The sequence below is a fragment of the Neoarius graeffei genome, chromosome 11, assembly GCF_027579695.1.
Source record: "Neoarius graeffei isolate fNeoGra1 chromosome 11, fNeoGra1.pri, whole genome shotgun sequence".
NCBI classification, from domain to species: Eukaryota; Metazoa; Chordata; class Actinopteri; order Siluriformes; family Ariidae; genus Neoarius; species Neoarius graeffei.
This window is the reverse complement of record NC_083579.1, coordinates 31,425,739-31,443,178: the sequence shown is the minus strand read 5'-3', so window position 1 is coordinate 31,443,178 and position 17,440 is coordinate 31,425,739. Positions and strand designations below refer to the sequence as shown.

General features: G+C 42.6%; 1 protein-coding gene across 1 annotated transcript; it reads right to left on the bottom strand.

Annotated features, from left to right (window-relative positions):
- Nucleotides 1-6,910: 6,910 nt before the first annotated feature.
- slirp (SRA stem-loop interacting RNA binding protein) lies at nucleotides 6,911-17,360 on the bottom strand. Its single transcript, XM_060932938.1, has 4 exons — nucleotides 17,275-17,360; nucleotides 9,611-9,669; nucleotides 9,404-9,511; nucleotides 6,911-7,116 (listed from the first exon to the last, which is right to left on the bottom strand). Exons 1-4 carry the CDS (start codon nucleotides 17,339-17,341, stop codon nucleotides 7,048-7,050), a joined length of 303 nt encoding a protein of 100 aa, XP_060788921.1. The 5' UTR covers nucleotides 17,342-17,360; the 3' UTR covers nucleotides 6,911-7,047.
- Nucleotides 17,361-17,440: the final 80 nt, after the last annotated feature.

The following is a 17,440-nucleotide window of genomic DNA, read 5'->3' as shown; positions in this document are numbered from 1 at the left end:
CGTAAGAAGCATTTCAAGGTCCTGGAGTGGCCTAGCCAGTCTCCAGATCTCAACCCCATAGAAAATCTTTGGAGGGAGTTGAAAGTCCGTGTTGCCCAGCGACAGCCCCAAAACATCACTGCTCTAGAGGAAATCTGCATGGAGGAATGGGCCAAAATACCAGCAACAGTGTGTGAAAACCTTGTGAAGACTTACAGAAAACGTTTGACCTCTGTAATTGCCAACAAAGGGTATATAATAAAGTATTGAGATGAACTTTTGTTATTGACCAAATACTTATTTTCCACCATAATTTGCAAATAAATTCTTTAAAAATCAGACAGTGATTTTTCTGGATTTTTTTTTCTCATTTTGTCTCTCATAGTTGAAGTGTACCTATGATGAAAACTACAGGCCTCTCTCATCTTTTTAAGTAGGAGAACTTGCACAATTGGTGACTGACTAAATATTTTTTTTTGCCCCACTGTATGTCTTCAACTGAATCTAACATAAAGGTCTTAGATGTACTGCAAGCTCAGGCTTTGAGGATCTGTAGTGGATCCTTTAAAACATCCCCTGTACCTGCAATGCAGGTGGAAATGGGTGAGATGCCAATAAGGATTAGAAGAATACAACTTATGTTAACATCCTGGGTTAACCTTAGAGGGCAATATGCTGATCATCCAGCCAAAAATATTTTAAATGACTGTTGGGAGCATAACAAGTCCAACTTTAGAAGCTTTGGGTGGATAGGTGCTGCTAAAGCAGAGAGTTTAGGGCTGCATCAGTTGCAGTACAGTCCTGTTGTACCTTTATCCTCTATTCAGCCATGGTTTTTCCCATTACCTTCTGTAGACCTGGCCATTCACTTAGAAATTTAAAAAGAAACCAAAAGAGGTGACAGTAGAAACCATACTGCAGAATTATTTAGAGTGACATTTTTCATGCCATACATTCATATTCACAGATGGATCAAAAGATCCAGAAAGAGTGTGCTGGTTCAGCAGTACACATTCCGGCAAATGATGTGAGCATTTTGAAAAGAATAGATGGTAACTTATCTGTTTACACTACAGAGTTAGTAGCGATCTGGTTGGCCTTGGAATGGATGAAAGAAAACAAAATTCACAATACTGTCATCATCTCAGATAGTTATTCAGCTCTACAAAGCATACAGTCAGGTAGATCATTCAGGGGCGACCTCATCAATGAAGTATACAGTACATTATTCCATCTAGAAGCAGTAGGAATAGTAACTCATTTTCTTTGGGTACCGGCGCATGCTGGTGTTGAGGGTAATGAACAGGTGGACAAGTTAGCCAAACAAACACTCAAGCATAAAGAGGTAGATTTACTAATCCCTGTGAGTAAGGCGGAGGCTAAGGTCCTTATAAAGAATCATGCCAAATCAATCTGGCAGGAATACTGGGATGATAATGAAAAGGGCAGACATCTGTACAACATCCAAAAACAGGTGGACAAAGGAAGAATGGAAGGTAGAAGTAGGAAAGATGAGAGCATGATAACCCGTCTAAGAATTGGTTACACAGGGCTGAACGGTACACTAAAAATAATAGGTAAACCTCACACAGGAAACTGTGATTACTGTAGCCAGCTGGAAACAGTAGAGCATGTTTTATTTCACTGCAAACAGTATGAGGAAGAAAGAAGAAACCTTTGTCAGTCATTAAGCTCAGTGAAACACAGCAGTTTTAATCTACCTGGCATCTTGGGTAAGACATCTAGCCATATATATCATTTTGTTCTCAGATTTCTCAAAGAAACTGGGCTAGCCCAGAGGATATAAGTGCTTTTTTTGTTTTTGTTTATTTAATCCAATATCTACCTGTTCCACACTCCAGCCCAGTTGGTGCCGGTAATGCTCCTTTAAGTTGGTTGCCAACCGCCATAAAACCCTGAAGAAGAAGAAGAAGACAAAGTCTGATCTTCACAACACATGTTTGTGGAAGTGTATCATGGCACGAACAAAGGAGATTTCTGAGGACCTCAGAAAAAGCGTTGTTGATGCTCATCAGGCTGGAAAAGGTTACAAAACCATCTCTAAAGAGTTTGGACTCCACCGATCCACAGTCAGACAGATTGTGTACAAATGGAGGAAATTCAAGACCATTGTTTCCCTCCCCAGGAGTGGTCGACCAACAAAGATCACTCCAAGAGCAAGGCATGTAATAGTCGGCAAGGTCACAAAGGACCCCAGGGTAACTTCTAAGCAACTGAAGGCCTCTCTCACATTGGCGAATGTTCATGAGTCCACCATCAGGAGAACACTGAACAACAATGGTGTGCATGGCAGGGTTGCAAGGAGAAAGCCACTGCTCTCCAAAAAGAACACTGTTGCTCGTCTGCAGTTTGCTAAAGATCACGTGAACAAGCCAGAAGGCTACTGGAAAAAAGTTTTGTGGATGGATGAGACCAAAATAGAACTTTTCGGTTTAAATGAGAAGCGTTATGTTTTTGAGAAAGGAAAACACTGCATTCCAGCATAAGAACCTTATCTCATCTGTGAAACATGGTGGTGGTAGTATCATGGTTTGAGCCTGTTTTGCTGCATCTGGGCTAGGACAACTTGCCATCATTGATGGAACAATGAATTCTGAATTATACCAGCGAATTCTAAAGGAAAATGTCAGGACATCTGTCCATGAACTGAATCTCAACAGAAGGTGGGTCATGCAGCAAGACAACGACCCAAAGCACACAAGTTGTTCTACCAAAGAATGGTTAAAGAAGAATAAAGTTAATGTTTTGGAATGGCCAAGTCAAAGTCCTGACCTTAATCCAATCGAAATGTTGTGGAAGGACCTGAAGTGAGCAGTTCATGTGAGGAAACCCACCAACATCCCCGAGCTGAAGTTCTCATCTCATTCTCATTATCTCTAGCCGCTTTATCCTTCTACAGGGTCGCAGGCAAGCTGGAGCCTATCCCAGCTGACTACGGGCGAAAGGTGGGGTACACCCTGGACAAGTCGCCAGGTCATCACAGGGCTGACACATAGACACAGACAACCATTCACACTCACACCTACGGTCAATTTAGAGTCACCAGTTAACCTAACCTGCATGTCTTTGGGGGAAACCGGAGCACCCGGAGGAAACCCACGCGGACACGGGGAGAACATGCAAACTCCACACAGAAAGGCCCTCGCCGGCCCCGGGGCTCGAACCCAGGACCTTCTTGCTGTGAGGCGACAGCGCTAACCACTACACCACCGTGCCGCCCCCGAGCTGAAGTTGTTCAGTACAAATAGAATGGGCTAAAATTCCTCCAAGCCGGTGTGCAGGACTGATCAACAGTTACCAGAAACGTTTAGCTGCAGTTATTGCTGCACAAGGGGGTCACACCAGATACTGAAAGCAAAGGTTCACATACTTTTGCCACTCACATACGTAATATTGGCTCATTTTCCTCAATAAATAAATGACCAAGTATAATATTTTTGTCTCATTTGTTTAACTCTGTTCTCTTTATCTACTTTTAGGACTTGTGTGAAAATCTGTTGTTTTAGGTCATATTTATGCAGAAATATAGAAAATTCTAAAGGGTTCACAAACTTAAGCACCACTGTAGTTAAAAAAAAAAGTTTTGTTATTGATTCCAAACATTAGGGATGAGACAGAACCCTCGATAGAGCTTGATGTACCAGTAGACTTCATGTTCCAGTCTTCCTAGTACTTTTTGATCTATGGCAGCATTCAACTTTCATTTTCAGGTACCTGTCAAGGGGTGGGATATATTAATCAGCAAGAGAACAGTCACTTCTTGAAGTTGATGTGTTGGAAGCAGAAAAAAAAAATGGGCAAACGTAAGGATCTGAGTGACTTTCACAAGGGCTAAATTGTGATCCCTAGATGACTGGGTCTGAGCATTGCCAAAATAGCACATCTTGTGGGATGTTCCTGGTATGCAGTGATTAGTACCTACCAAAAGTGGTCCAAGGAAGAATAACCAGTGAACCGGCAACAGGGTCATGGGTGTCAAAGGCTCAGTGATTCGCATGGGGCACAAAGGCTAGCCCATATGGTCCAATCCCAATGAAGAGCTACTGTAGCACAAACTGCTGAAAAGTTCGTGCTCACACCTTTCTGTTTTAGCCAGCATTAACTTTTTCCTGTCAGTTAGAGCCCTGCACTCCCGCGGGAGTCCCGCGGGACCCGACGCAAAGCAGTGCAGTGCGGGACAAATTTTGAAAGCTCATTGCGGGCGCGAGGCGGAGTGCACAATGCGGGAGCGGGCGGGAGAGGTGATAAGCTGCAGTCCCGCTAACTAAAAACGTGTTTAAAATTTATAAATTACTGCACTGAACGTGAGCTGTAGATATTTATGCTCAAATCCACTCAAAGTAGGGGGCGGGGCACCATCACACTGTGTCTTTAAATTATATTAATTTCTTATAGGCCTACTTGTATTTCCTAGAATGTAAATGTGAGGAGTGACATATAAGCTATGTGCAATGTACAATATTCTTAATATCCACTGTAGATTTTGGTATGTGTGTTGGGTAATCTCTATAAAGCCTCAGCTGCGCATGCTGCCTGGCAACGCGCACCCTCGCTACGTGCGCTAGGTGAAGGATCGGTCAGTGGAGAGCTCAGCATGTTTAATTCCCCAAGCCAATGACCAAGGACGTGTTATCCTAATGGGCTTCATGGGCAGCTGCCCAGGGCCTCGGCTAGCCTGGGCCCGCCCATCCTAAGCATGACGCAACACGAGGGCCTGTTCCGAGCTTAGTCTGGCCAGGCAGGCTATCTACAGCATTTCCAAGCTCCCGAAAAATCGGGAACCAATCAACTTTGAGCATCTCCAACGGCCCTGGGTAGAGGCGTGTTCAAGGCACTGACGTAGTAGAACTGCGACCGGAAGCCATAGATTGTTTACAGAATCTATGCCGGAAGGGCTTCATTCACATCACGAACATGGAGCAGCGGCAAGCCTTTGACACAGCAGTAGATGCTGTATTGAAAGCATTCAACGGGAAGTTCTCATTGAAAACGGAGCAAAGAGCAGCCCTGGAGGTATTTATTGAAAGGAAGGACGTTTTCGCCATGATCCCGACCGGGTTCGGTAAGAGTTTAATCTACCAGTTAGCCCCGTCGCGTCGCATACGTCAGAGGAAAGAGTGATGCGATTGGTTTAAGCTTCGTCACAGCCTTTTCTGCCTTCGACCAGTAGCAAACTGAGGCGTTTCAGGGAGGCGGGTCAACCACGGGCTCTGGGAAACGGTTTGGCTTAATAGCTTGGCCAGACCAAATGCTCGCAGAGCTTTGAAGTCGCGTTAGCCAGGCTAGGCCTCGGCCACTAGGGGGCCTCGGAGGTAGCGAGATCGGAAAATATGAAACGATATTTTCAGAAGTTTTGATCATATTGATAACATTTTTGATGCATTTCGCCACCCGTAATGAAGCCCACCTTGTCCCGTCGCATAAATCACCCGTCATTGTCAATATGATCACTGTCCACCATGTCTTCACACGCTACGCCAGCTTGAGTTCAATGATTTAATTAATGACTTCGCTTTCCAGAAAAGTAGGAAAGTGCCCTTGTAAGTTGACCCATGGCTGTCAAACTGAATGCGCAAAGCTGTGTGCCACTGCTGTTTGGGACATTACGTGTGTGAAAGGATGAAATGTTTCACATAGCCGAACATTTTGAGATTTATTTCTGAGAAGCAAGATATTTTTCTTTGTTATCGCTCTTTGTGGGCGGCACGGTGGTGTAGTGGTTAGCGCTGTCGCCTCACAGCAAGAAGGTCCTGGGTTCGAGCCCCGGGGCCGGCGAGGGCCTTTCTGTGCGGAGTTTGCATGTTCTCCCCGTGTCCGCATGGGTGTGCTCCGGTTTCCCCCACAGTCCAAAGACATGCAGGTTAGGTTAACTGGTGACTCTAAATTGAGCGTAGGTGTGAGTGTGAATGGTTGTCTGTGTCTATGTGTCAGCCCTGTGATGACCTGGCGACTTGTCCAGGGTGTACCCCACCTTTCGCCCGTAGTCAGCTGGGATAGGCTCCAGCTTGCCTGCGACCCTGTAGAAGGATAAAGCGGCTAGAGATAATGAGATGAGATCGCTCTTTGTTTTCACAAGTTAAAAGTCGCCTGGATTCCAAAATGAAAACGAACGGTTATATACCAAATGAATGTTCTTGTTCTGAATACTAAAGAAACTGTTGTAGGCTTCGGTTATATGTTCTTGACATGTTGTTCATTGACTCACTCATTCAAAGGCTTCTTGAGGCTAAACTTTAGTTAGCCAGACTTATTAACCGTGATGTCTGATGGATTTTTTCACCATGCAATTGCCTATTTCACCATTGCTTTTTCTCGATTAAATAGGTGTTGATGGATATACAGTTTTATCGTTCAATTGTGCCACTGTCATTATTTAAGTTTCTGTGTCAAGTTAGACAGGCACGTCTGAGGGGGTGAATTTGCTGAGCGCAGTTGACAACAGGCGGGGGTGGGGCCTCAGGGGTGTGTCTGCCCAGGACCGCGGCAAGGGTTAATGCGGCCCTGCCAATGACAAGAACTTTCGTGAGAAATAACGCGAACGTCTGCATCATGCGGGATTTGCGGGCGGGAACGGGACAAAATATGGCAGGCGCAGGCGGGAGCGGGACTGAAAATCATAATTCTTTGCGGGAGCGGGACTGCACAATGCGGGAGCGGGACTGAAAATTCTGTCCCGCGCAGACCTCAGCTGTCAGTGGTCATTATGTTATTGCTGATTGGTGTATATAGCCATGTAACAGCTTATGTTCCTAATCCTATAGTCCTGATTAAGAATGTATGCTGAATAGGAGTGTGTCTTCATTAAAAAACAAAACAAAACCGTTACCTGTCTGGTCTTCTGCATGTAACGTCTTTGACTGAAGCAAAAACCACAGCAGTATCGATACAAAGCAAATCACAAGTCCACGTGTTCTGTCAATAGCAGATTTATTGTAAAGTCACGTTTCCACAAAGACAATTATACTTTCATAGACATAAGTTACAGATCTGTAATAATGGACAAAAAAAACTACATAAATCTTCTCATTCCAGAGTCAATCTTCTTGTTCAGCTTTCATCGGCTTCTTTGTTTGCCTTTTTCCCTATAAATGGCCGTCTGTTCTTTTGTACTAGGAGCTGCATTTGGAGAGAAAAAAAAATATAAAGACAAAAATATCAATTAGCACAATCTAAAAAACAAATAGTGCGCAAAAGCTATAATTTCCATCTTCTGGTACGTTACTAAAACAGGACAAAACACAAAACATGTAGCGCAGAAACAGTAAAGAACTCCGACACAGACTTGATCTCGAATAGTTTCTTCCCCCTGTATGAGGACACTATATGGTAAGGGTGTCCATTTTGGTCATTTCAATATCTTTGATCGTCAGACTGAATAATCAATGACTCAAATTCCCATGAAAGGAAGCAGTCAGGATCCTGTCCATGGATGTGCGATTTCTATCACATGTGAAAACAGGAGAGTCATCTCAGCAGGTAGTCTTTAAACTTTAGACTATATACATCTTTTATGGTTTCAGAGCCTAATCTAGGAATTTGAAAATAGGGGACAGATCCCTCACTAGTTGTAGAAACAGGGGACAGAAAATATTAACATGGGTAAAAATATCCCTCATTTGTTCCAGTTAGTGGGGACAGAAAAATAAGTAATACATTGGTAGATATTTTCAAGAGTACATCTATAAACAGAACAGTTTTATTAATCTTTACTTTTAGAATATCATTAACATAATACTAAATTGAACTTTCAACAAGAAAAATTAAACAAATTACTCAAAAAAAAAAAACTAGCAATCATGTAGAATGTGTAAGATTACCAGGACTACAAAAATGCAGAAAAATAGGCTTTACTTCTCCAAATGCACCTGTTGGTTCAAAAGTTAAAGTGCAGAGAACCTCACAGCACAACATGAAGTTACCTTAAAATATAATATAAATGCCTCAGCTTTCATGTAAGAAAAAACACTGTTAATACTAGTACTGTGTGCAGGCAGTCTCTCCTGAAGACTAAATCAAACAATAATTATAAACTAATAAAATAAATGGCTCAGGCTTCATAGAAGAAAAAAAAAACAATTTGAACAGAATCTCACAGTATGATGCTGAAGCTGCCTAAACAATGGAAAATAAAATACCATTTTGGCAAAAATGTTGGCGTCCATTAATTTCTTGTATTAAGTAAAAAAAAAAAAATAAAGTTCACACAGTCCTTCACTGTAAACATCATGCAATGTTGCCAGATACTGCTGACGTTTTCCAGCCTAAATGTGTTCAAAACCCACCAAAATGCACTTAAAACCGCCCAATCTGGCAACACTGCGTACATGCTGCTTCTCTTGAACGTATACACGGAAGTAAGGCGGAAGGTAGTTTGTCGACGTCACCGCAAGACGACGCCAACGATTGGTCAAATTTGCGGGAAAGTTGCGGTGATTGGATAGAATTGCAACACCGCCCTGAATTCGCGGGGATTGGTTGAATTTGCGTTGATGTTGCAAATCGTAAAATCCTGGAGGGTCTGAATGTTATGTTTGGATGAGACAGAACGATATGCCATGTGCTTTTGGGTATTTTTAAAACACTTCACACGATTGGTTGAGATACACTGTCTTCCAGTTCAGTGACCAATGATATAACAGGTCACAAAACTGTTTTACCCGCTAAATAAACCATTCGGAATACTTCGGTCCTTTCCGATATTTTCCGATTGGTGTGTAAACAACGCTGTATTTACCGCAGTGCTTGCTAGCTGGTGCTGACAAATTGATGCGCACAAGATTCAGTAAAACGCGACTACACACTACTTATAAATGCGCGACAAAATGAATAGATACGCGATATCACTCTCGCGCCCAAAAAGTGGATGTGCGACAGACAGATAAAAAACGCGTATTACGCGCCCTAGATTAGGCTCTGTGGTTTTAAAATCCACATGCTGCTTCTCTCAACTGCAAGTTTGTAAGTAAGCATGGCAAATGAAGCAATACTTTAATATATCTCATTTATGTTCTCCGGATCTCGTTTGCAGGACCAGTCACACGAGATATACAGTACGGTATTCATGAAAATACTAGTAAGTTGGGAAAAATATTCGGATCCTGTGGTTCGTTCCTGAGTTTGTGTGAATTTACACAGAAAGAAGTTTACTGTGGTTTTATATACGGATTACGCTGTCAAGTACAAATCAACTACTTACATTAAAAAAAGAAAATGCACAACAACAACTTTACACAGATGAATGTATGCTGTTGGTGCGACAGCTTTGGCTTAAAATAATTGGCTCCACTGCTCCAGTCTAAATGCAAATATTTGTACAAGGATTACTTTTTTTTGTTCTTGTTTGACAATGCAGTTCCATAAGATTAATGAGGAACAGTTTGTCGTTTATCCTGAGACAACATACCCTACTTCCTTCCATAACGTGAGGCTCTTTCTGAAGTGCGTTCTGCAGTCCCTCCTCTGACGAATAACTGACCCAGCAAAAGCCCCTATGAAAGCCTGTGTCTTTGTCCTGGTAATTAAAAAAAAAAAATCCATTAAAATAATGTCTCACACACACAATCATAATGGCTTTTAAATAACAACAAAAAAGAAATATAAATATACTTACAAAAACCAGGAGACATTTCTTCACTTGGCCAAACTGCCCGAAATACTCTTTTATCTCCTCTGAAAGAAGGACAGAAATAAACTGTACAGCTCTAAGCAAGTGATGACATTTACAGTGGTGCTTGAAAGGTTAGGGTTGTTTTTTTTTTGTGAACCCTTTAAAATTTTCTACATTTCTGCATAAATATGACCAAAAACATCATTGGACTTTCACACAAGTCCATAAAGAGAACCAAATAAGACAAACAAAAAATTATACTTGGTTTATACATTTATTTATTGAAGGAAATATCAGTGGGTGACAAAAGTACGTGAACCTCTAGGATTAGCAGTTCATTTGAATATGAAATTTGAGCCTGGTGTTTTCAGCCAACGGGATGACAATCAGGTGTCGAGTTTTGGCCCCGTTTTATTTAAAGAACAGGGATCCATCAAAGTCTGATCTTCACAACATATGTTTGGAGAAGTGCATCACAGCCCAAACAAAGGAGATTTCTGAGGGCCTCAGATAAAAGAGAGTTGTTGAAGCTTATCGGGCTGGGAAAGGTCACAAAACCATCTCCAAAGAGTTTGGACTCCACCAATCCACAGTCAGACAGATGGAGGAAATTCAAGATCACTGTCACCCTCCCAACTCCAGGAGTGAATCAACAAATGGCCCTTTTCCACTACCCTTTTTCAGCCCACTTCAGCCCGACACGGCTCGCGTTTCGACTACCTCAGAGCAGCACGACTCAGCTCGCTTCAGCCCTGCTCAGCACCCAAAACTCGCACGGTTTTGGAGTGGGGCTGAAGCGAGCCAAACCGAGCCGAGTGGGGCTAGGGGCGTGAGGAGACACTCCCCTGTGCACTGATTGGTGAGGAGGAGTGTCCTCACACGCCCACACACGCCCCGCGAGCACGCTGGGATCTGTAAACACCGTAAACCCGGAAGAAGAAGAATTACGAATTACGAGAATTTCTGAAGCCTTATGCGCCTCGCCTCATCTATACGCTCTTGCCAGTATCTGTTGGCGTTGGCGGTGACAACAAGCCACAGCACCAAGACTAGCAACACTAATGACTCCATGTCCTCCATGTTTATTGTTTACTATCCGGGTCGTGAGACTACCGCTTAAAAGCTCACTGATATCACCGTTTGCGCCGCCTAACAACATCACGTGACGTCCACCCACTTTCGCTAACTCCACCCAATGTGTCCACCCACTTCCAGCCAGCACGGTTCAGCGCGGTTGTAGTCGAAATGCAACTCCAACAGCCCCACTCAGCTCGACTCAGCCCGACTCAGCACGGCACGGCTCAGCCCAACTCAGCTGCGTTGGTAGTGGAAAAGCGGCAAAAGATCACTCCAAGAGTAAGGCGTGTAATCGTCCACGAGGTCACGAAGGAACCCTGGGTAACTTCTAATCAACTAAAGGCCTCGCTCACACTGGTTAATGTTAATACTCATGAGTCCACCATTAGCAGAACACTGAATAACAATGGTGTGCGTGTCAGAGTCGCAAGGAGAAAGATACTCCTCTCCAAAAAGGAACCTTGCTAAAAATCACATGGACAAGCCAGAAGGCTGCTGGGGGGGGGGTGATTATGGATGGATGAAACCAAAACAGAACTCTTTGGTTGAAAAGAGAAGTGTTATGCTTGGAGAAAAGAAACCACTGCATTCCAGCATAAAAACCTTATACCATCTGTGAAACATGGTGGTGGTAGCATCAGGCTTTCGTCTAAACCGGGGAACAGGGGCGCTGCGCCCTCTTACTCTCGGCGCGCGCCCCCTTACCGAAATGCCGATTGAACCCCAAGTCACACTTAGGCCATGCACTTATATGCTACTGCACAACACGCAATCTTTCTCAAAACGATCTTTTCTCCGTGAAAACATCCCAGCAACACCACGTGACAATGTCTCAAATACGTTATAATTACTCCAAAAATATTCCAATCATAGTAGATACACCGCCAGACGGTGCAAAAACGATCCGAATTGGCGTTTTCCAGACCGAGGCGCCATGTTGTTTGTTTACTTGTCGCGGCTGCTCTCGCGAGATTTGACATGGGTTACATACAAGGTCAGCTGACTTGTAGAGCGAGATTTCTCAAGACTGAATGACCTTTCACCCACCGGCGCGGGAGCTTTTGACAGTAGTTGTTCGCGAGTTGTGTTTGTTGACACTTGGGCATTTAAAGACGTCATCCCACGGCACAAAACGGAAGAAAGCCAAAGACTGTCCGGGGCAGAAGATGATTACTTCTTTCTTTTTCAATGTTGACAGACAATTTGTTACAATTTCCCTCTCAGATAGCCTCAGAATGTCCCATTGGAGCCTCAATTTTTCAAAGGCTTCGCACGGCAGAGGGGGGGACGGACAACCGGCACCATCCCCCCCCCGCCATGGTGAGCGCCCTCATACTAAATTTTTCTAGAAAAAACCCTGGTAGCATAAATGGTTTGGGCCTGTTTTGCTGCATCTGGGCCACAACGGCTTGCCATCATTGATGGAACAATGAATTCTGAATTATTCCACTGAATTCTAAGGGAAAATATCAGGACATCTGTCCGTGAACTGAATCTCAACAGAAAGTGGGTCATGCAGAAGGACAACGATCCTAAAGCACACACGCTGTTCTACGAAAGAATGGTTAAAGGTCCCATGGCATGAAATTTTCACTTTGAGGTTTTTTAATGTTAAAATGAGTTCCTCTGACCTTCTTAAGTCACCCCAGTGGCTAGAAATTTCATAATGTGTAAACCAAACTATGCCCAACATTTGAGAATGGCGCGTCAAAACGGCGCGTTGATAAGCTCTTCCCTTTACTACGTCAGCAAGGGAGATGATCCCCACGCCCCCCCTTCTGGATTCCCACCCACCGTATGGATTGCCCCGCCCAGTTGTAGTGAGGAGACCATAGAGGGAGGACACAACAACATGGCATCACCTAAGCGAGCGAAACATGGAAATTGCACTGTACATGGATGTGACAACACAGAAAAGAGTCTGTTTTTACTGCCGACGGGAGAGCCCCTGAAGACGCAGTGGCTTAATTTTATTTACTTCAATAATACGCCGTCGAGTCTACCCAAGACGGTGTATGTTTGTCGGAAGCATTTTCCTGATGAATGTTTCCACAACTTGGGACAGTACAGGGCAGGTTTTGCACATCAACTGTCACTGAAGCCTGGGTCCGTACCAAGCATCCCTGCCGCATCAGCCACAAACGCCGAACAAGTAAGTGTATAACTGTTAAGTCGTTTTGCCGTGTTTTAAAATCGGTGCCACGTTAGCCTTGCAATGGCTACATTAGCTGTGCAGCTAACCGCTTCCTACAGTTAGCCAGGTACTCTGCGCTACAAAACCAAAAAGCATGCAGCATGCTCTGTTATAATAGCCAATCAAAACAGTTTTTACAAAGACACCCACATTCTTTTTTTTAAGTCACTCATTCATTTTTTGTTTGTTCAGTAAAAACCCAAACATTTGTTGAATTTATTTTATTTCCTCGCGTCGCACCTTAATGACGTCAGCACGCGGTATTTTTCCCTTCGCGGTTTGTTCCTTCTCTCTCGCCATAGTAAGACACCCACATCCGCTTGTTCTGACCCACTGGAGGTAGCGTCACAGTGCTGTTAGCCAATCAGAGGTAACACGTTTACATGTCATGAATATTAATGATAAGACCCGCCCCCACCCTCTACCCTTCCCCGCCTCCATGCTTCTCATTAGCAAAACGACGCACTGGGAAAAGGGCTGAAATGGGGCTTTCTCCCAGGAGGCTATATCTACGTGCTGAGGGTTCATTTCGAGAAAGGCTGCGGATATAACATCCGGAAACCTCCACGAGCCCATTTAAAGCATCAACAAACCACCATGCCATGGGACCTTTAAAGAATAATACGATTCATGTTTTGGAACGGCCAAGTCAAAGTCCTGATCTTAATCCAATAGAAATGTGAACCAACATCGCAGAGCTGAAGCTCTTCTGTACGGAGGAACGGGATAAAATTCCTCCAAGTCGATGTGCAGGATCATCCGATCAACTGTTACTGCAAACGTTACTGTTGCACAAGGGGGTCACATCAGATACTAAAAGCAAAGGTTCACATACTTCTGCCACTCACTGATGAGTAATACTAGATTATTTTCCTTAATAAATAAATGACCAAGTATAATATTTTTGTCTCATTTGCCTCACTGGGTTCTCTTTATCTACTTTTAGGACTTGTGTGAAAATCTGATGTTTTAGGTCATATTTATGCAGAAATATAGAAAATTCTAAAGGGTTCACAAATTTTTAAACACCACTGTACATGTAAGACAGTAATTAAAGAAGAACTGAAGGCACATTTATCATAAATTCTATTTCTCATTTTATTAAATATAGGAATGCATTTTTGATAGCTATTTTGTCACTGCTATAGCAATTTGAGTGTTTGAAATACGCTCTGTAATATATCAGTCCATATGTCAGAGCAACGGCCGTAAACGAGATTCGTTGAGACCTGTGCGAGACGTCGTAGGACGGAAGTAAAACGTACAGCGGAAATCAAAGCGACCGACATCTGCCAACGTTCTCAAAAGATGCGCGCGCCCTCTTTCGAATGCTGATGTAATCGAGCCGGAAGTTGTGTTTGTTTTGATAGCAATCAGGAAAGTTTGAAAAAAGTAGGCAGTAATCGTCATTTAAACTCGTTTTTGTGCAATACTTCGCTTGGAAAACAGTTTTCAAAATGGCGGCACTGACACCTGGCTGACGCTTCACATTTCGAAGTCTCGCGCAAGTCTCGTGAAGATTGTGCGGATAAGCGACGCCTACCGTGGACCAAACGAACTAAATTCGACACGGCTAAAAACCGAATAGACCAATAAGTGTAATATTTAATTGCAATTAGTTGCCAATACGAGTCACGATATAAGGTTACTAAAACCGAAAACGTAATTTCTTAATTAACGTGTTATTCAATTAAGTTTAAAAATGAAATATGACTTAAAATCCCACCCCCTCCAAGGGCAAATATAGCCCCAATTACATACTGTATAATGGCGCCCAAATTACGGGCTTGTCAAAAGGCCCAAAATAGAACATACGAAAATCACCCAAATTAGAAGAAAAAATCCTGCTTCATAAGGGTGGAGAACCCAAAATATTTTTAAATTATTGTTAAATGTCATTTTTTGGCATATATATTTCAATTTGTTGTTCAGTCGCTTCATAACATGAAGTGAACATGAAATGCGTCTAGCGATTACCGTAAACCGCGTCTGAGTCTCTGACGTCTGAATGTCGTAAAATATACTTCCTTTGTTTATGTTGTGAAATTCTCAACGATTCATGATAACATGTGGCTGTCGGTTTGTGATAATTCTAAGAGTAATAACTTTGTGTTGTTGAATGACTGTTATACTAATTATACTACTGGACCTATTATTAATATATGTAAAGACATACTACAAACTATTTTATGTGGTTAGATTATATATTGATATCTTGTTTTATTTTAATTGATATATTGTTGAATTGACATATTCTAGCTTTTTCGATATGTATCAATAGTTTAATTTAGACAGATACATATGCCATATTTTTGATATTTTGATTGTTCTAGATCATTATTGTTTCACTGTTTGAGGTTTTAAAGTTCTCTGCTGCCCATACTCTTGTGCAAATAGATTGATATTACATATTGTTTCCCATTTTTCATGCATATAAAAAAAAAAATTCATGAACTATTTTTATCTTTATTTATTCAGAATGTTGGAGAAAACTTTTGACTTTTTAGATACAGCACTACTTTATACTTGCACATGATTATGTAATTTCTATTATTTTTATTGCTCGATATATTTATAATTGGTTAAAAAAAATTACTAAAAATGATACGTCAAAAATTTTCGGCATGCTACGCGTGAAAATGGTAAAAAAATAAAACAAAATTTTAGGCTCGCTACGCTCGCCATGGTGCCCAAATTAAAAACCTGTCTCTGCCCCTGCCCTCCTTTCAACATTCTCTCCAAAAAAGACATGAACGCGCACTGCCTGATTACTGCTGGAGGATGAGTCCACGAAAGAGAGAGAAAGAGAGAGAGAGAGAGAGAGAGAGAGAGATGCCCCTTTTCCACCAAAGCAGTTCCAGGGCTGGTTCGGGGCCAGTGCTTAGTTTGGAACCGGGTTTTCTGTTTCCACTGACAAAGAACTGGCTCTGGGGCCAGAAAAACCGGTTCCAGGCTAGCACCAACTCTCTGCTGGGCCAGAGGAAAGAACCGCTTACGTCAGCGGGGGGGCGGAGTTGTTAAGACCGACAACAATAACAAGACCGCGAAAGATCGTCATTTTTAAGCGACGAGAAGCCGCAGCTGTACAAACGCGAAATCATCCATTATTATTATTGTTGTTGCTGCTGCTGCTTCTTCCGTCTTGTTTTTGCTTCGATATTCACGCCAAGGTTTACGCAAACGTAGTGACGTAACTGACATATACAACGACGTAATGACGTATACAACGACGTAACTGACGTATACAGCGACGTAATGACGTGTCTTCTTTTAGCACCGCGAGCTATGGAAAAGCAAGCTGGTTCTCAGCTGGCTCGCAAGTTGAATGAGTTGTGAACCAGCACCGGCCCCGAACCAGCCCTGGAACTGATTTGGTGGAAAAGGGGTATGAGTGAGCGCACTGGGGGGAGGAGCATAGAGTGACGCATCACATCCAATTACATCATGTCTCATTCACACGTAAGAAAACACCTGACGTATGCACAGCGGTCGACTTGCTCGCTAGCTTCAGCAATATGCATGCCTCGCCTTGTAGAAGACACCGGTCACAAGCAGGTGGGTAGACAGACAGGTAGGCCATCCAATCATTTCATTCAGACCAACTGAAATGATTGGATGGGCTTTTTACAGCACTGTAACTGCCACAGATGATTGACTTTATTTTTATTGTCAGAGATTTTGATTTACTCATTGCTGTCAGGATGTAAAGAAACTTAAGAAATATAACAAAAATCACTCAAAAAAATAAACCAAACTACCCTGCCTTTCAGGACCATCAAAAGACCTAGAAATCCCGCCTCCTCTATTATAATTGGCTAGCAGATCAAACCCACCGGGAAATCCTCCAATCAGCACACAAATCATATTGATCAGACACACAGCCTGTTCATTACAGAAACTTGAGTCGATTGTGATTCAAATTATTAGGAGTCGATTCCATGCGCTACTTTATCTAAATCATCGATTACAAAAAACAGCACAGGTAATGAATGAGCTCTTAAAATACAAACACAGACCTATCTATAAAAAAAAATAAAAAAAAGAGACAATAACAACTCAGCTCACTGCATTGAATCAACTGTAAAGATTCAGAGTCGACTCTTATGTCTAAATGCCCGGATTCAGTGAATCGACTCAACCCCAAAAGTATACGCGAATTATTTGTTACATATACATTAGATATGCTTTGTATAAATGTACTGACTTATTTCGGATTATATTAGGAATACAACTTTACACATAAGTACATGTTCTTACAAAAAAAACCAGTAAGTGAATCATTTAGCCCAAGTCGGACTAATCCGAATAACGCCGCACGTTTATCATAAATCATCACCAATCCACACACAAACTCGAATAAATCACAGTATATCAGCAGCATATATTCACCACTCACTTGTCGCGACAGTCCATGGTACTTTTGAGACAAACAGCTCAAACACCTTCTTGCTGGGTGCCGCCATGTTGCGTCCTTGGGGGCGGGGAGGAGGAAAGGGAATCCACCTCTGACCCTGATCACGTGACATACAAGCTTATTTTTGTTATCGCGTTTAGATTTTTCA

Bases quoted from the DNA above. Each gene is read 5' to 3' on its own strand.
- slirp (XM_060932938.1), bottom strand. From the start codon at position 17,341: ATGGCGGCACCCAGCAAGAAGGTGTTTGAGCTGTTTGTCTCAAAAGTA. The intron at 9,670-17,274 runs GTGAGTGGTGAA...TCCTTCTTTCAG, and splicing joins ACCATGGACTGTCGCGACAA to AGGAGATAAAAGAGTATTTC. The intron at 9,512-9,610 runs GTAAGTATATTT...TTTAATTACCAG, and splicing joins AGAAATGTCTCCTGGTTTTT to GACAAAGACACAGGCTTTCA.